Consider the following 19,539-nt stretch of genomic DNA (forward strand, 5'->3'; position numbering starts at 1 on the left):
GCGCGCCGCACTGCGGCAGCAGCGGCGTTGGCGACGCCGGAGGGATCGTCGAAGAGCTCGCGAGCCGCTAAAAGCGGCTTTGGCCCACACCGTCCCGCAAACTGCTTTATGAATAAACATGAACTCTTCGGCTGCCCGTCGCTAAGCTCCTCTACCCAGTGGCTCCCAGTATCGCCGCAGTTTAGGCGTCACCGCGAGCGTTGGCTGCGAGTCGTCAACAAAAACAACTGAGTCAACAAGTCCCGGCAACGTTTGCGACGCGCGCCAGCCTTGTTTATCGAGCAGTCACCGGCCGTTTGTCGCCAAGCAGCAGGCCCCCTCCTGTTTGCCCAGGTCTGCCTGGCCAGAAAGCGTGAGCGTGTGCTCCTCTACGCATGCATGCGTGTGTGTGTGCGTTCTCTTGCTGGCTATATAGCGTACGGGGCGCTCTCAGGCCGCGTGAGGGCGCGCTTTGTCTCTTGAGCGAGCGCGCGCGGACGCCGCTCGAAATGGCGCGATGCTCCCTCCAGCCCGGGCGCCGACGAGCAGCTCGTGATGGATTCGAAGACGTGCCGATATGCAAATTCCAACGCGTCGCTGGTGCGCACGCTTTCGCACGCGCGCAACGCAGGCTACGTATCGCGGAGACCAATCTCTGGAATAATTGGCGGCGCTTATCGCCGCTGTTCACGTCGCCAAAAATCTCCCGTCACCGCGACCTCCCCTCCCCCCCTGTAGCTGTCGCGACCAGGAAGCTGCAGTAAAAAGAAGCGACGACCCGAGAGGGAGATCTTCAGAGCGGCGTCTTCTTGTTATGTGCTCTGCCCGGTGATGTCGGTGTGAATGATGGCAAGGTGCGCTTTACCTGGCGTACGGGCCGTGTTATTAGCGCGCCGGCAGCTATGGATGCTGGGAGCGGGACCGCGCTCGTTATCTCTTAGTGCCGAAATGTCGGTACGTCGATGTGTTATATGAGGTGCATTACCGTGCGCTTTGCTTCTCTTTGAACAAAGACTCTGTTGTTTAACGCCGGGTCTGCAGAAGCAGATCTTTGGGACTTTTTTTGTTACTGTTCTAGTCCCTATTATAGCGTGAGAAAGAACCCACTATAACTTTGCCCAGGGCCCTGAGTTCGGTACCTTGTTCGGAATTTGTTTTTCTGGTGTAGTCTTTCACAAGAAGGTTATCTTCGCTACTTTGTTTGCCCATGGGTCGCGCACGACTGCTTCGCAACCCAATGGTTCTCTTGTGAGCTATGGGGCACCTAGTCACGCGTGTCTTTTTCATTAGCATGTACTGGTAAAATGTTGAGGCTCAGTCCCTCTTAGCTCTTAGCTCCCTCTGACCTTCTGACAGTTCAAGGGGAACAACGCTGAACACTGTTGGGAGATCAGTTTAGCCAGCAGCACGGATATTCGACTTGTTTTTTTGCTCATCAGTCACTGCAGTGTGCCGTATGGACAATAGGGTAATGTCTTTACTTTAACGTTGCACATTTAAGATGCCAGGGAGCAGAAATTGGAAAGACAAGTGTTAATATCTCGTTAACTGGTGCTATAGTAAATTATAAATGAAAAAAAGAATAGATTTACGCTTGACAGTATCCTCAAGAATCACGTTGACCAGAAAGCAAATACGCAAATACGAAACATTAACGCAAACAGGAATTCGCACTTCTCATCGGCTGCTGTTACTGCGAGAAATCAATATTTCTTTTCCATTTTTTAAACACTGACGATCCGTCTTTTTTTCGTATATTAGGACATGAGTATTGGAGCAGTTCTTTAAAAAAATGCTGCGTTTTTTGACATTTATGAAGGCAGGAAAGAGCTACCAATAAATGAAACCAGTCAGGAATAGCGAAACTGTTGACCCAACGTTTGGCGCCGGGCCGTCGTAGAAGCTCACTCGTTGCTCTCGTTAAAGCCAGCCAGAGGCCAGAGGGCGCTCCTCCGCCTTTTCCCGTTCCACTTTATGCGCCTGTCTTATATAGCGAGAGAAAACGCGTTTTACGAGGCTAACGCTCGGTACACCAGAGCAGCACCACCGCGCGAGCACTCGCGGCTAAGCAAGAAAAAGCAGCAACCAACGTTCGCAACCAGAGAACGACAGAGCCCTCTCGCGAGAGCACCGCGCGCCGCAGTTGGAGCCATCTGGTGCGATTCGCACGCAATTAGGAAAACATTCCAGCCCTCCTTCGGATGGGGCTAGGCCCGTGCTGCCCCTTCACTGAATCTCTTTCCTCCTCCCTACCCCGCTTTTCTCTACGTTGTTTCATCCGCGGCCGCTCATTTCCTCTCGCTGTCCATATTCCATCGCGGCGTGGCCTCTGAAATACGCTCTCCAGATTGGAATCCATTAACTTCGGAAACCCAAGCCCGCCGCCAGCTCGCGCAAGGCGCGCTCCGAGGCAAACACGTCGGAGCTGGCGCACTTGCGCAGAGCGGACCGTCGTGTCGCCGGTGCTCGCAAAACGCGGCCGCTCCGCACTCGAGGCCGAGCGAGCTTTGTTTTCACAGGGTGCGGACGAAAAATTATTTCCACGCGGGATACGTTCCGCGGCTTCGAAGGAAAATTACGCTTTCCTTTTCCGCGTGTGCATACGCCTGTGGTTTTGAGTGGGATCCCGTGCCGACGATGGGGAGAGAGACATGGAGTGCATACTTAAATGTGCACAGCTAGCTCCCTCTTTTTTCCTGTTTACTTGAGCCAAGGGGCGCTGAGGGAGGCTGTCGATGAAAGTCAGCATTTTTACGGCAGCGCTTCGCATTTTGTCTGTGTGAAGTCGGCGATGATTATGGGTTTAAAACAGAATTGAAACTGATACTGCAGCATGCTTCAACAGCACAATACCAAATGGTGTAAGCCGGTCTTCCTCTGATTTCAGTGACATTGCTATCACTGAGGCATGTTCGACATGTTGTTAATAGCATATCTGAGGGAAGACATTTCACACCTTCCGCGGAGGACAGTCTGGCGATAAAATTTAATTGGTCGTGGAGAGTATCTACATGCCCTGTTTTTAAAATTAAATTTTAGGTTGATCGTCTCGCGTCGTACCCATAAAATCTGTAGTGCTGAGCGTTGTTGTTTTCACCCTCAGTGGAGGCATGTTATGACCTATTTTTGGCTCCCCTTAGCGTCGAATAGAATTGTGCACAGTCCATATAGGCTGCAGTGAATCTGCAAATTACTGTTAAATTATTTTTAGCAGGCATAAGTTTTGTTCTCGTGCATTCTGTCTAGTTGTAATGAGCTGTTGCGCTTGAAGAATAACTGCATCATATCTACGAGTTTGTGTCGTAAAAAGCAGTTCTATGCTAGCCCTCTTTGATAGTTCTGCTGCTCAAACTAAAGCGTTTGTTAACCCTTTTCAACCTTGACGTTGCCTTTCTCTATACCTCTAAATAAAAAGTCTTATCTATAGGATGAGCACCCGCACCTAGCTGTAACGGCCGCCTTTCGATCGAGGTGACATGCAGAAAACGTCCGTGTGCTGTACAATCTCAGCGCACATTAAGAAACCGCAGGTGGTCTTAATTAATCAGGAGCCCTCCGCCATGGCGTCCCTCATAACCCATGTGTCGCTTAGGGATGTTCTAGCCCACTACCGCATATAGAATGAGCTATCCAAATTCAATACTTGATGTTTCAAATCATAGGAGACCATTGACTGCTGGTAATCACTGGAGGCGTAATTATAAAGTATCAAGTTGCCCTGGTTTCGTTTTGTCCCGCTGTGTCTTGTTTTGCGTGGGCCGTATGTGTAACCAGGATACATATTCCCTAACGCGATCAATCTTACTTCATAATATTTTTTTTCCACCTTTGAAGAGATTATTGCATGACGCTGCGGGAAGCGGCAGGTCCTGTAGACACTTATTTTCGACCGCAAGGTATAAACGAAGATGAAACGTATGCTGTTGCGCTTGCATAAACGTACAGGTACTGGAATACAATCTAATTATTTGGCAGTTATCTCTTGTTTGGTACTTATGACCGCGAAAGTTTCTGATGACCGCGAAAGATAACGGATCAGGGAAGGAACTTAAGAAGGTCCACCAACGCGGACGTTCAAAAACGGCTGGCCGAAGGCAGTCGTATTTTATTGGGCGAAATTATTTTTATGAAACTTCTTAATGGAAGGTTTATGTCGCTTGGGCAACTGTTTATTTCTGAGCTCCACCTGATAGCGTGAACGGAAATATCGTTAACAGTGGCTTTCTCTTTCGCCTGCAGGCGTTGGGGAAAGCACGCTTTCCGGCAATACTCATTACCGAACTGAAACCTCTCCTAGAAAAATTAAGAACGGTTTTGTACAAATGAGGTGCGTGAGACTGGACTTATACCGAGTGCTTGCTAGGCACGTGCAGTGGCAGGCGGCTGTCTCCACCTGGACACAGTGCATGCGCAGAAGACATGCGACCGCCCCGTATTCGTCTAGGTTATTAGGTCTGAATTATGGTGAAACAATATGACGACTATAATTCTCGTGCGCTGACATCAACCTACAGAGAGTCGGCACCGTATCTGAGTCATCAACGATATCGCGCAACACAATTCAAAGTTTTACCGCAGTAAAACGGCGAGCCCTGGCAAAAAAAAAAGCCGTGCTTTTTAGACCGGAACGTTTTATAAAGCGATCTGTCTTGCTTCGTGTTTGATAGAAGTTTTTGTCAGTGCGTCGAATAAACCGACTTAGGCGGTCTGTGGCGGAATCAGGAAAACTTTGAAGTTTTCTGATATGCGTACCTCATGTCTTCCATCGCAGCAAGCTTCTTGGTTTGACAGCGTTTTGCGAATGATGCCGCTCGTTATTTTTCAAATCGCGCCGTATCTGGCAGTCTATGCATAGTCGCACTAAACCACGGGAACCATGACAAAAAACAAAGAATTCTGAACTCGCATACCTTTGGGTTCTCTCACTTTGGTAAATCAGATCCCGTTACTCACGGGAAACTTCGCCTCAGTTTTCAGGCCGCTCGCGCGCACTTTTCCCTAATGTATTCGCACTCCGGTGAGACGGCACGACGCTTCCGCTACTACAAAAAGAAACAAAAAACAGGTGAGGAAAGGAAAACACGCTCAACGCCCACCGCCGCCCTCCAGCCAAGTTTTCTTCCCTTATTATGAGACTCCTTCGACGTATTTTCCTGTCCCCGCATAACGCCCCCGTGCTGACTGGCTGTAGACTGCATGCCTTCGCTTGCGGGCACTCCTTTGCCTTTCTTTCCCTAGCGCGTGGCGTGCTTTCCCTGTCTCCTACTTTCCCCCTTTCCTTTTGCCTGTGCGCTTCTCGCCTTGCGTGGCTCTTGGCCGGCGGGCGCCCTGTTCTGCATAGAGCTGTTCGGGTGAAAGGAGGAGGGCGAGCCAGGGCGGAAGAGAGATCCTGCCTGGTCTCTGCAGAGCGGAGCCCATTTCCCGCTGTTCGATCACTCGAGCGATCATTAATCATTCGCCCAGCCAGGGACGGAAAGGGGAAGCAAGAAAAAAAAAAAGGGAAGCGGGGAAAAGAACCCGTGTGTGCGTTGGCTGCGCACAAACAAAAGGGAGACAGAGCTGCCGCCGACGATCGAAATGAACGCGGGCCGAAAAGGGAAGAAGAAAAAATAAAAGAAGACGGAGCAGCGGCCAGGCGTCGGCGTTAGCGTCGGAAGCGTCAACACAGCCAGACACACACATTAAACGGAAAGCAAGGGTACGCTTCTCAGAGGGAGAGGACAGGGAAAAAAGGAACCAGAAAAGGAAGAAAGGTTTGTCGAGGAATTCGCTCTTCTGCTTCATCCCTTTTACGTTTTTAGCCCTTCTTGGTCGAGGCGTCTTTTGTGCACATCTTGCGCCACTGAGACTGGTTCGTGCGCGTTTCGTAGCCGTTGCTACCTTGTTTGTTGCTGCCTCTTTGAAGGCGAGACTTGAAGGAAGTGACACGGTTGGTTTGAGGAGTTGGACGATCGTCGCCGCCCCTGGCACGGCAGAAAGCTCTGGAGGAATGGAGTAGCTCAAATGCCATTCAGCCTACACCGGGAGCTTTCATTTGGGTTAAGAATTTTTCTGTGTCCTTGTGTTATGGCTTGATTGCCATCCGTCGCCTCCCAGTTCAAGCATAGGTTTTTAAATGCAGGCTGTGGTGACCAGGATTCAGGGGATGAAACCACAAGCGCCGAAATTAAACTGCTTTGCCGGGAAATGTGCGTATTTGCAGAGTAACTACGTTCGGCTTGCTTGGTAGTGCAGTACCGCAGGAAGCCTATTTCTTTGGGACCCATGAAAACTGAGCAACAATCAGCGGTTTAGAAACAAATATAATATAATGAGACATTTGCATGGTCATATACGCTGTTCCTGAACAATTAAATTACTCGGCATCCATAGTGCAACAAATATAATGCTCTTTGCAAAAATGACGATGATCCTCTGTCCCAGAGGCGTTGCTATCGCTACGCGTACGGCTTTGCTCAAACTGTTTGCTCTCGAACTGCCTTAAGCGCTGCTCCGTTTACCCTGCTGATCTTTTTTTTTCCCTTACAATATAGGTGGAAGTGCGTGCCAGAGCAACTCACTGTTGAGTAGTGTAGTACGTGGTCTGCAGAACAGGAGAGGAACAAAAAAGAAGCTCTCTCTGAAGCTAAATGAAGCCAGTTTGAATTGTTTTACTAGAATTTATGCATCTGAAAATGCAGGACACAGGAAAACCTATTCGCAGTCGCTAGTGACTTTGCAACCACGTTTTGATAAAAAAAAATATCATGCGCCAAGTACTGGTGGGGACGCGCTTAAAAATTTGAATCACCTACAACGGTTCCATGTCGTCTAGTCACCGCGTTGGAAGTACTTGCGTTCTGGTTCGTTCTGTTAGCAGTCTTTGGAGCGCTTTGTAAGTTTGAAAGTTGTCTGACAGTATAGAAAGATAAAATTGCACACGAAATATGCATCAAGTGGTTCCGGTGTACAAAGCGCACGCAATTGTTTTCTCAGTTAACTTTTACATGACAGAAATTTGCAACTAAATCTCTTCAGCTGGCGATTATCGTGAATGAAATGAACTAACATTGCTGCCGACTCGATCAGCTAATCGATTTTCCTTGCCCCTGACATGTGCTCGCATTCTAAGTTAGCTTGTTTAGCACAGCCAAACTACAGTGTATTTGGAGGTTCGTTTTCCCGGCCACACAATACTTTTCTTCAACTTCATGAATTGAAAAATAGACTATTCACCGACATGTCTTTGGAATATTCGAGAGAAACGGGAAGCAGCTTCAATAGAGACAAGAGATTGGAACATTACAGTCCGGTGGTTAAATTGTAGCCTCGTACACTTGTGCTTTATAATTACACATGTTATTAGCAAAGCCGCATCAATCTGAATCGCAGAAACCGATACACACCATCACAGCAGACAGCTGTGCTGCCTTCAGCCGTGAAAATTCGTGCCTCGGGAAGCAGTGAATATGATTAATTCACTTCACCAGTAGAGGTGGCCGGATGAAGGTTTCATCTCTGCTTTCCCGACTCCTCATTCTGCGGAAAAAAGAAAGAAATTTGCATGTGCTCAAAACAGTATGACACTGTGTTCATTTGACTGCACATTTTATTTAAGTCCCGCTCAGCTGTCATCTCCATAACCTTATGAACACCTGCGATTCTTTTCTTTACTTATCTGATGGAGCATTGGCTAGGCCTTCTTGTTCAGCTTACATCTTCTTGTTCCTCCACTGACAAACCCGTCACCAGGCCAACCATGCCCCAAGAACTGACGTTGTTTTAGCCACTCAGCCTGGCTAAGCCGTTATTGACTTAATAGGCAAAAAAAAAGGGGGGGGGGCGCTTCACTCGCTTCCGAAAGGAAGCAAATCCTCCTCCTCCACTGGGGATGATCTGCATGCCCCCGAGAGAAACCTCCCGGCTAGGTTGGGAAGGGTGCACCGTACGCAGTGCCATCACCGGAGTTCGCTCTCCACTCGAAGAAGGCGTTGCTGCTCTGGCGCAAAAAAAAAATAGAAATGCAGAAGGATTCCCGGCGGCGGCGAGATAAACTCGGCCGAGAGAGGGCGACACCTCCGCTGTCCCCCGTGATGAATGGGTTGATGGATGGCGCGCGCGCCGCTTGGCGGAGAAGCCGAACCGCCGCCGCCTTCTTCGGCGTCGCCGACGACTACGATCAAGAGGCTCTGCTCTGAAACGAAACGACGAACCGGCCGAGAAACTGCTACATAGGGGTGGGATGGGCAAAAAGAAGACAAAAGCGCACCTTCCCTCTAGCTAGCTATACAGCCACGCTCTGCCCGGGAGCGGCGAGGGAGATTATGACCGGAGAAGCGAATAAAGAACGAGGAGGAGGAGGAGGATATGCAAGTTTTGCGTCCGGGTTTCGCTAAGCGCGGCGAGTCGCCGAGGGACTGAAGAGAAGAAGAAAGAAAGGAACGAGCCAAATGGAGAAGGAGAAGCAGGCAAGGCAGCTGAATACTTCGGGACCCTTGCATGCCAATGAGATGATGCGCTGTGAATGTTTTCTGTTTCTTTCTTTCCTGACGCTGTTTTCCTTTCTGAACCAACGATTGGAAGCAAGCTGTTCTATAGTGTGCGTGCAGACGGGAAACAGTTTCGCGAGAACGCCTAGGCTGGCGTATTGAGTGAAATCGGCCTCCACTTATCGAGGTTACGCTTGGACGACTGCAACTAAGGAATACTTACTTCCCGATACTTAAATGACTTTTTATTTGTACGTACATCACATAGCCCTTTAACTATTGTAGCTGTAAAAATAGAAAGCAGACTCAAAGAAAAATTTCACACGTCTGCTCAACAATATAAGGTCTCCCGCTACTGCAACACAGTATTTGTAGTCTGCCTTGGCTAAGCTCCGCTTGGTACTGATAATCGAAGTATCTTCGTAGTATCAGAGCGCTTCTATAAAACCGCGATGGCTGCATGCATTGACTACACTTGGTCAATTTACGGAACCGTTAAACTTAACTCGTCGTAACTAGATTTGCGGCACAGTAGCCCGCTTGATGCACAGAGCTGCTAGCTGCCTCTACACAGTTCCACGCTCTCCCAATCGCCACTGCATCCGCTAATACGAAGTTGAATTTCTTTTGTCCCCGCTCGGCCCAGAAGCGAAGGCATTTTTCTTCGAGATCCACTCAGCTGGTTTTGCGCGCGACACGAGCAGGCCCGGAGGAGGGAGCAGTGTAACAAGAAGAGAGCGAGCCAAAAATAAGAAAAAGGCCTATGCGGGAGTGGGGAAGCAAAAGTAGGGAACGCTTTCCAACCGTGCCGGGGTAAATTGCCCAAGCAGACCGTAAAATGTTTTCGCCAAAACAACCAAGGCCATCCGCTCCGCGTTTTGAGGAGCAAAAACAAGCTTCTCGCCGCGTGCCGAGTACTTCCCGCTTTCGCTGCGGGCATTAAGTCTTCCCTAACGATGCCCGTCGAAATAGCAGAAGCAGGCCGCCCATGCAGGGCTGCGCGTTAAGCAGCTGCGGAAAAGGGAGCTGAGGGAAGAAAAGGAAGAAGCAAAGGCGGAGTCGGAACGGGCGCCCATATAGGCCGCCGTGGGTTCGAGCTAATTGTTTTGTTTCCCGCGTAACACAATCGCTAATTGTGTTTTTAAGGAGCGGGGGAAAAGTCGCGGGTAACAGGGCGCGCCACCATGCGCACTGGGGATGGTAAAAGGGAAAAACGGGGCAGAGCGGGCGTGCTCGCGAGCAAGATGAAGAACTGCCAGCGTTGTTTCATACTCACACCGCCGAGCTCTCTCTCCTCCTTTCCTTCTTTCCCTCTCGTTCGTTCTCTTTTTCCTTCATCCTACGCCAAGTTCGCGTAACCCCCCCCTCCTCCTCCCCTTCTCCTGCGCGAATACGGCGATGCGTGAAGTGGCGGCTCTTTCTTTCCGTTATTTTAGTCCTCCCTAAATCGAATTAATCGTCCCTAATTGGAACTCGACGGAACGCCGGGTACGGAGTGGACATTATATTGCTGTTGTTTCCGGAACACGTTATTGCGGGACGTCTGTTTGGTTAGCACTCACACGTATGATTAGAGGCTTTTCTGCGAGAGTGCATACAAACGGGCTTTCTGTGCCACTTCTGTAAGAAACATGCGGTGCTGAAGAATAAATCTTGGGCGGTGGTGCAAAGCGTTTAAAACTCCCCTCTTTAGGGGTGGGGGGAGGGAGGAAGAAACATGCATTGTCTGAAATTGAGTCGCTTATTGTACTTCAAGAACCTATATAATCACACTCGCCTGACATTCATGTATAGCTATACGCTTCTATACTTCCCTAATAACTTTAACGCTACTTGCAGTATAGAAACGCATTCACATCACATGTGGGACAGGAGTGTGACATGTGACATCAAGATTTTAAAATGTCCTCCAGTGTTTCGCGAAGCTAGTTTCCAAAAAAAAAATATTTTTATACGCGCGAAAGGCTCACCTAAGTTATGAGCCATCAGGCTCCAATGGACAGCTTCGCACTAATATTGACCACTTGGCGCCCCACTTCGGTGTAGTACAGACAAATGACGCGAGTCTTCAACTAACTAACCCTTCTTGCACGGACACTGCTCAACTATAATATGCATTTTGCCTGCATCGAAACCATCGGCCAACGCTGCCAGCAATCGAGCCTGCCAACTCGTTCTCAGCTGCAAGCTCCATAACCTCTCCGCCATCGCCCCAGTTAGACTCAACGTGTATCTAATCCTCACAAATTCTCAAGAGTGCCATTTAATTCAAAGAACATAGTTTTCTAAAGCATGGGTGGACGGATTAATGTGTTTTAAAGTTCCAAAGCAACACTGCGGTTAAACTAGCTTTTCAGTCCTCGCTCAAAAGAACGAAATGGACATTCGCTCCGTCGAGAGGCAGCGTGTATCTGACGGGAAAGTAATGCTCGCGTCGGAAGCAGCCATGAATTCGGGTTAACGCGTACGTTTACAACGGTAAGGCGTCTAGACGATCATTTGCCTCAGTCCTCGATGGCTTGTTAACGTTCTCTCGCACCGAGTGAGGATCAACCCATTTCCCGGAGCCCATTCATGCAGGGCGGGAATGCGCGCCGCAAAGCGGCAATGCACGCAGTCGAGTTTGTTTCGCGCCAAAAGTCGCGGAATTGGCGCCAGAAAACGCGCGCGCAGCACGAGCGGCGTGTTTGTAATGGCGCCGAGATTGGAAAGCGCTCCCCGCGCGCTGTCCGCGCGCCATATTACGACCTGTGGCGAGCGTAGCAGAAGAGAACTCTTGAACGACTGGCGCTCTCCTTCTCCGTGTTTAATGGCACTCGGCGCGGATTAAGAGACCCGTGTTCCTGACGGCTAATTAAGAGAAATGTATCGGTCGGGTTCACACGAGTCTCCCAGTTTCTGCAAACCGCTGCGGCCGATGGCTTCCCTTCGAAGCTGTCTCTTTAAAAACCGGGCTGTTTTCGGTGGATCGCCAGTGTTCTCGCGAAACTTTTTTCTACCTTCTTATCGTAAAATGTGCTTTGCATGGCCACTGGCCAGCGCGAAGCACATTTTTCACGTTTTACCCACGCGGAGTGCAAAATCGGTGCTGCATTTATAAACTCATTAGCACCTCTCCCTCTTTTATGGCTGGCGGTGTTTCTACCCTGCATACGACGTGTGTCGTTTCCTGTATCTTTACTGGACGCTAATATGTAGAGCGGATTTCTTTCTTTTTTTTTTTTTTGCTAGGCGCCGCGAATATTTTTAAAATGGCGATTCGTGTAAGAGTCATGGTCTCAGTGTTAATCCGAAAATATTTAGTAGCACGAGGCGCTCTGGACTCCTGTTATGTTTAAATCATTATAGAAGTATTAAAATTGCATTCATGAGTATGTACTGCAAGCACCTGCCCGTGTTGTGAGACTATTGATTACTTGTTTCATGTTCTCTTTACTTTCTTATTTAATTTCCGCATTGATAAGCTGGTAAGTTGAAACGTACAGGCTCATGCAGTATAAAATGAAGCAACATTTTCTTTAACTAACGGTTATTCGCGACGTCCGACTGAGAAGCACAAGTATGTTTGTTACGTCATGTTTATTTCAGATGAAGGCTATCATACTCTGTTTATACCTTACATGTTTCCTGAATAGTTTTCGCTGGAAAAATGATGATTCTGTTGTTGCTGTTTTGTTTCCTAATGTATACAGTGCAGAAATAAATTTGCCTTTTGAACCAGAACAAAGTGTTACTTTCCATACTGCATGTAGTACTTGCAAGTGCTCATGTTTTCTAGATTTGTGTTTCGGGTCTGGTACTGTGCGCAGTTTTCAGTTCAAAGTGTTCCTGTATGTTGGCCTTGCAGTACTTGTAAGAGACTTATGAGAGGCCTTTGCTATTGCGACTGTGTTTTTTAAACAAGCATGTCGTGCCTTATGACACGGGCGGGTTCCTTTACTTCATATCACTAGATCAGTGAATACGATTTTTGTTGTTTGAAAGTGCGATATCCACAGAAATCTCCCAGGGTTTGCTGTCGGTGATATTAGAGCGCACTGTAAGAAATAGGCAGTGTACCCAAATTTGACTTCGTCGCTATCCCCCGCCCAGCTTGTTCTGGAAAAAATCAGCAGTCTCCATTACGGAACAAAGGCATTCAAGGGCGGCAGAGATATCTGGTACACGGAGTAGTTATTTAAGAGCAAGCTCTCATATGAGGTGGTTAAACAAAGTGCGTGATGCTATCGGCACGGAAGCGACTTCAACGCATGTGACAGCTGCCAAGATTACTTCTGTGCCCATTGTACAGGTAACACCTGGCTTAAATGATTCACCGCTCGTCGCTCCCGACAGTCATTCGGGGCTCGGCCTTAAAACGAAGTGAACGAGGTCTGTTTCCCACACTCGACAGGAGCAGCTTCTGACCCTGAGAAGTTTATGGTTTATGGGGGTTTAACATCCCAAAGCGACTCAGGCTATGAGGGACGGAAATTTCGACGCCCGGTGTTCTCTAACGTGCACTGACGTCGCGCAGCACACGGGCATCTAGAATTTCGCCTCCGTCGAAATTCGACTGACCCTGAGAAGTGTCTAGAAATATAAAAGTTAGCTAGTTCGCGCTATAGAGCGTCGTAGGTCGTGCCCTTCAAGCTGTTTATTTTATTTTTTTTTATTTTTAGTTACTGACTTCATCTCAATAGTACCTACGCCTGTGCCAACACACGGTGCCGAATGTTGGAAGCAGGGGCGGATTTATCTTTCGTTCTTAGAGTGGGCGGTTCCATTTGAACAATGCATCTCTTAGACGTCTTTAGTCCAAGAAATGAAGTTCAGCGTGGTTTTCCTACGTCAAATTTCTCGCATTAGGGGGGGGGGGGGGGCGCCCGCTCACCCCCCCCCCCCTCCCTTACCTGAATGTTGGTGCGCACATTCACTCTTATACGTCGTTTTCTGTCATCTCTTTTTTTCGTTTCTCGCAGCCGAGTCTACGACGCCTGTCGGTTAAGACCTGGCTTTCCCTCGCCCGCGCCTCATCTTTTCCCCCTCGCATCTCTCCGTGACCTGCTGTCCAGCGACGCCGAGAAGACGGTCTCCCCACCAGGGGGCACCGGGACCCGCGAACCCTCACCCACCCAGGACTCATCACCCCGTGCAGCGACTGAGCCGCGCCGCTATAACAGAAGTCGGTGCCGTGCCGCACATATACACACAAGCGACGGTGCGTCGACGAACGAACTACCCGTTGACGGCCACAGCCGCCGCCGCTGGCTCCGTGAAACGATGTGCGCGTGGTGCGGTGGTTCAGCATGTACAGAAAATGCCGCGCTAACACACCGGAGGAGCCCGTGTTTCCTGCCCCCTCCCCACGTCGAGTCATGAACTGTTTTTCTTTTGACGTTGTTTTCCCCCTTTTTCTCTAATATATACTGCCTGTTCTCTTTCTTCTACCCAACTCTTTGAGCCAAGGTGTGTCCCTGGACGCATAGGCTTCCTTTTGTACTTCGACCAGCGCGCTTTTTCCTTCCCACTGTACCTCTCATTTCTTTCCCTTATACTGTTCATCGTGCGTTACCTTGAAGAAGCGCTTTAATTTTGCCTTATTTATGCCCAGTGTTACTGAAAAAAAAAACGGCGAATGCTGTCGAACTGTTCTTGAAGTTTCGCGCGTGTGAGTGTGTGCGTGTGTGCTTTGTATGAATGGCATGAAATATCGGTCACGGGGAAAATTTCTGCCCTGATCAGACGATCGGTGAAGGTTTCGAGAATCGTCATACGCAAATCTAAGAGTGTGTCTTTCTTTTGCGTGTAGGCATGTATGTTGCACATGAAAACCCGGTTCACTGAAGCAGTGCGCGGTCTCTGCGCCCTTGTATACAGAAGGAAGTTAAACCTAAAGGTTCCCCTGCAGAATACAGGCACCTGCCTACACATAATAGACAGGCCAAAGAAATATCGTGCCAGTTTATCCGAAGCAAGGTGGTCACCCGTTGCTTTTCACTCTTTTTGCGTTGCTGTCGGAAGCGCATTCGCACGACACCGTGCGTAACGCGACCCGCTGGTGTGTCACCGATGACTTGTACGTTCTGCTTACGTGTTCGAGCAGCTGTACTGAAGTCGTGTGGAGCAGTGTTGCAGGCTCACCGGCTGTGTTCAACAGTGCGCAGCACAACTCCTGTTCTTCTGCATTTCGTACGCGAGCGTGTGCGGGTGCGTTCCTTGGTGAAAACGTGGGTGAAAGCTTGGTGTCAGAACGGTTTTGACAAGTTCGTATCATGTGTGATGCCTCCAGAGATGAAAATAACACGATCTTTGTAAGAGCGCCTAGTATGAAAGCTGTTCATGTTCGCAAACCAGCATTTCGCGACGTGAAAGTGGTGCGGCGGACCTAATGGCTAAGAGATAAAACTAATACTATAATAAAATCACGATGCTTTAGTGCTGTCTTTGAAATAAAGGGAAGGCTACATTCGTCAAGTTTCTTGCGCACATTGTGCACAGGAGAGTGGAGGTGTGTACATTGTGGCGCCATCTGGTAAGATAAGCTCACATTGAATGAACGTTTCGGATTTCCAAAAAGCGCTCTCCCCACTCCGCGCAGCCCCTGCAACCCCGACAATGTGGCGCCATCTGTCGGGGTGAAGATCAACGATCTGGCCGTTCGGAACTGTGTGAGTAGGTGTGCAACGCAAACGCTCACAAGCGCAGTCGCAGTCACTTAGTTCACTTGATGCGTTGGCAGCTTTAAAACAAGCCCAGGGATGAAAAATCTTGTGCTAGTTTATCTGTCAATTTGCACAGTGTGGCTGCTGGTTTGCTTGTTATTGCTCTGTGCTGGCGAGCTTATAAAGCGGTGTAGTTTTCCCGTATGATCCCCCGTTTGTATGAGACGGGACAGGGGTAAAGCAGAGCTCAACTGCGCTGCGCATTACATCAGGCTCATTAGTTTTATGATAAGCGCAAAAATACGTTGCCTTAAAGGGCACTGACGAGAATTCCATCCAATTATTGTTCTCGCTAAAAATTGATTCTCTGGCTTTCTCTAGCTATGTTTACGTCTTTCCTGCAGGAAAAAGACGTATTTATATTCGAGAAAATTGAATTCTCAACTTTTCCCGCCAGTCGATGTAAACTTGTGACATTCGTACTGAAAAAGACGGGTGTCGCCACCGTTTCGAATTGAATGGCGGTCTAACATGGCCCCCGAGATGAGCGCTGAAATCGGTGTCGGCGCACCCAATTTGCTTGCAAAATCCGCTGGTGATAGCGACACCTGTATTTCGCTTTTTTTTTGTTTTTCTAGGTTATAAATTAGTCCCCGGTGACTTCTTAATTAAACCACGGCTCACATGCAATGCTCATAAACGAAGAAGAAATATTGTTTTTGTTCTTTTTCGGGGTTTTTCGTGTCAGTACATCGTTGTCCTTAACTGAGTGTAAGGCACATTTCCTGTTCCTTTGAGCATCGGTAAATAGTGGTAATACGAGTGCAAGAAACGACATCATACGGAAAGAAAGCCTACAAAAGGCGGGGTTCGCGCAAATCACTTCAGAAGCCCAGCGCCGATCGGCAAGTGTCTTGTCTCCATGTGCGCATCGTTTCCCACCACGCCTTGTGAATAGTTGTTCTAGCACGTCGTCACTGTTGACAAATTACTATTATTCAGTAAACACCGTCATCGACGATCCGCCTCGTACTCAGTTTACATCGTCAGTTTCAGTGGGCCGCGCTGACGAAGCCATCTAGGCTGGCGCATTTCCCCTATGTGCATTGTAAGAGTGAGATGTGTGTGTTGGTGTGTGACTGTGCGTGAGTGTGAGCACATGCGTGCCTATGTCTGTGTGTGCGTCAGGTTAATAAAACGAAACAAACTCCGTTATTCCCTCCCTCTTTAGAAGCCTCGAGTTTAACTATGTGGTCTCAAGATCTTAACAAAGGAAAAAAGACTGAAGGTGTGTAACCGCATTCTTGAAAAAGAAAATGTATTTGAGAGTCATCAGATGTGTGAGAGAAACTGTATTATGTATACCCGCCTTAAGTAGCGTCATGTTGATGGCATGTTATACGGTAACAGAGTCGTTGAAAGCTTAAGATGCGATGAAGAACGCGGAGAAGCACGTGAAATTATTGAATATACGTTTTCATTCTTTTTTTTCCGAGTTCAAATATAACACCATTTTAAAACACTGCTTGAAGAGTATGCTGTCTTTTATTCGATTACGACGACCCGTATTCTGCAAAAACATCGAGGTATTCTGTGCGCCGGGCCGCAAAGGTAAGTGGTTTGCTGAAAGCGCGTCTAGCTCTTGTAATTCTTATCATGCACACCGTTTTCTAAACAGCACGCTAAGCTGCATCAAACGGTAACAGTTGTGTCAACTAACGTACGAGTGCAGGTCAGTGAGATAAGGGGGCCTTGCAGTTTTTCTGCAAACATATATACAGCTGACTGAATAGCTACGTTACGCCGCACAGCCGTTAACAGAAGGGTCGGCAGCCATGAAATAAGCGAGAAAATTGTTACTCAAACCAAACTGAGAGCCTCAGTTAGCAGTTCTATTTTGTCATTTACTTATTCCCGAAAAACAAATGAAAGGTCAAGCGTATACGAAACGAGTGAAAAATTGTAACAACTTCAAGTTTTTTTAGACTACGTTTAATTCCTGCGGATTCTAGCTAAGTGTTTCAAAGGGTGAACATACGCTATGGAAAAGAAATGGCGGCAGTAGCACCCCTGTAACACTGCAAAACAGTTTATGTGTGGGGCTTCTGTCTACGTGGAAACGGAAATATATCCCCACTCAACAGAAGCTAAACCAATTTTCATGGAAGTTGTGGGATTCAAATTTAATTTAAGCCATAAAAGAACGCCAACCAAGTTAGATAACCTACCCGGTTCCTTCATCAGGTGTGACTGCGGATTGGCTTTTTAAGCACCCTGGGCTTTTTAAGCACCCGTACATTCAACTGTGTGGCCTTAAAATGCAAAGCTGGAACTCGCACGCAGTCACTTCTAATAAAGGAATCTGGTAGGTTCCGAAACGTCGTGTTATCCTAATTTGGTTAGCGTTCTACTTTCGATAAAAAATAAGTTTGCTTTCCTAACTAGACAGGCCTCTGTCGAATGTTTTTGAGTTTTTTGTTGACTTCAGAAAATGAAGTCACAAACTAGTGTCCGTTAGAAGCATAACTTTGAAAGAAGCACTAACATTTACCTTGGTAATAGCGCGAAACTGCAGAGTTTACGATGTTTAAGTTTCATTTGCATGAGATGATATCTGCGCAGCGAAAACCGGTATCAAGATTGTGTACTGTGAATCAGTAGCTGCACTGGACGCATATTCAAGGGCTCTAACTTCCCCCCGAGTTAGAGCTCTGAGTGATGTGAACGCGCTGCGACGCCTCCACGAACGCGTTCGAAGAAACACCGCGAGACTTAAGTCGTTAGGCGTCATATCGGACAGTAACGGAGCGATGCTATGCGCGGCTGTTTCGTGTATTGTCCGCTGAGTGGGCTGTTGAGTATCATAGGGCCCACACTACGGACAAGGGTGTGCTCGACAGCTGGAGTCTCCAAGCCATTCTAAAGTCAGTTCGTCTGGAAGCAGACAGCAGGAAAGAGGTACTCTGAGGAAGCACGTACATTGCTCGGCAAACACGAAGACCCGAATTCTCCAGAGAATGACTTCCCGGCAGCGTCAAGAGCAAGGGTTCAGGTGAGTGCCAAATCTAACAAGGAGGGGTGCCCTTTCCGCGCTTCCTAGGTGCATGAGGCGGCAGAGTGCAAAGACGCAATCCCAGACGCAGTCACCGACAACCTTGGTTGACACATCGGCCGACAGTGACACGGGGGCTGTCGATGACGAACGAAAAGGTGCAGAGTTGGCGGTCAGCCATGCTGCGTACCACGAGAATCACTGCCATTAACTAAAATCAAGCGCTTCAGTCATTTGAATCGCTTGCAGTGAGCCACGGTTTGGGTGCGAAGGTTCGTGCACAACGGCGTTAGAAGGGAAGAGGCTCGCTCAGCGCTGACGAAATCAGACAGGCGCTGCATTTCTTGCTCCAAGAGGTCCAAAAAGAAACATTTGGCAACGCGAACAGCCTTACAGACCTAAGCAGTTGTTTTCAAGAATCATCAAAACTGCGAAGTTTAAACGTGTTTCTCGCTAGCACTGGACTGCTGCGAGTGAAACGGCGCTTACAGCACTCCAACCTTAGCTGTGAGCATCCAGTCGTTCTGCATGCATCTCGCCCTTTCGTCGACCCCCTGATTCAGGCAACTCATCAACGACTGCTGAATGCGGGATGGCTGGACATATTAACTCAGCTGCGCGAGAGGTTTTGGATAGTACGAGGACGTCAGACCGTGAAGAAAGTCCTGGGCGTTTGTATGACCTCCTGAAAAATGAGCCGAAAAAGCGCCACGCAGCCTGTAGCACCACTGCTATGAGACAGGTTGTCAGAAGCAGCTCCATTTGCGGTCGGAGGCCTCGACTTCGCGGGACCACCTCTAACGAAAACGGAAGCCAAGATCAGAAAGTCGTGTACATTTTACTTCTGACTTGCGCAGCGACGAGCGCGCTACACCTGAAGGTGGTGAGCGACCTTTCAACAGGCAATTTCCTCTTGGCATTCCGCCTCTTCACATCGCGACGCGGTGTCTGCTGCGCGGAGGGCGTACTCTCACAATGCAAAGACTTTCCAATGGGCTGCAGCGGAGCTGAAGAAACTCTGAAAAATTACTCGCCATCAAGAAGTGCTCAGCTGTTTGTCCCAACAACGAATTGAATGGAAGTTCATCGTGGAAAGGGCAGCTTGGTGGGGAGGCTTTTGGTAGCGGATGGTGCGCTCAGTAAAAATCGCATTAAAGAATGTGCTGGGATGCAGCTACGTGAGTTTCGAAGAGCTCTGCACCATTCTTGCGGATATAGAAGCCGTGACCAACTCGCGGCCCCTGACCACAATCCTATCTGACGCAGCAGTTGAGTTGAGTGGTTGTAAGCTACCGGTGGGATTAGCCTTGCAGTTGCTGCCGGCAATTGCTCCACCGTAGCGACACTTAAATAGAAATCACAGAAACACTGTCAGCAGAACCAGAACCGCTCACAC

General features: G+C 48.6%; 1 protein-coding gene across 6 annotated transcripts in view; it reads left to right on the top strand.

The window, feature by feature from the left end:
- The window catches only part of LOC144128672 (dachshund homolog 1-like), a 222,953-nt gene extending 209,148 nt beyond the window's left edge, over positions 1 to 13,805 (top strand). For 4 of the 6 annotated variants that reach the window (XM_077662259.1, XM_077662260.1, XM_077662263.1 and 1 more), the window contains one exon: positions 13,409 to 13,805. In XM_077662259.1, the coding sequence (XP_077518385.1) occupies positions 13,409 to 13,434 (26 nt within the window). In that variant the 3' untranslated portion in view covers positions 13,435 to 13,805. The remainder of the gene's footprint in view (positions 1 to 13,408) is intronic. The other 2 variants (XM_077662261.1, XM_077662262.1) reach the window with 1 other exon arrangement.
- The last annotated feature ends 5,734 nt before the right edge of the window (positions 13,806 to 19,539 follow it).

This window comes from Amblyomma americanum, chromosome 4, assembly GCF_052857255.1.
Source record: "Amblyomma americanum isolate KBUSLIRL-KWMA chromosome 4, ASM5285725v1, whole genome shotgun sequence".
NCBI lineage: Eukaryota > Metazoa > Arthropoda > Arachnida > Ixodida > Ixodidae > Amblyomma > Amblyomma americanum.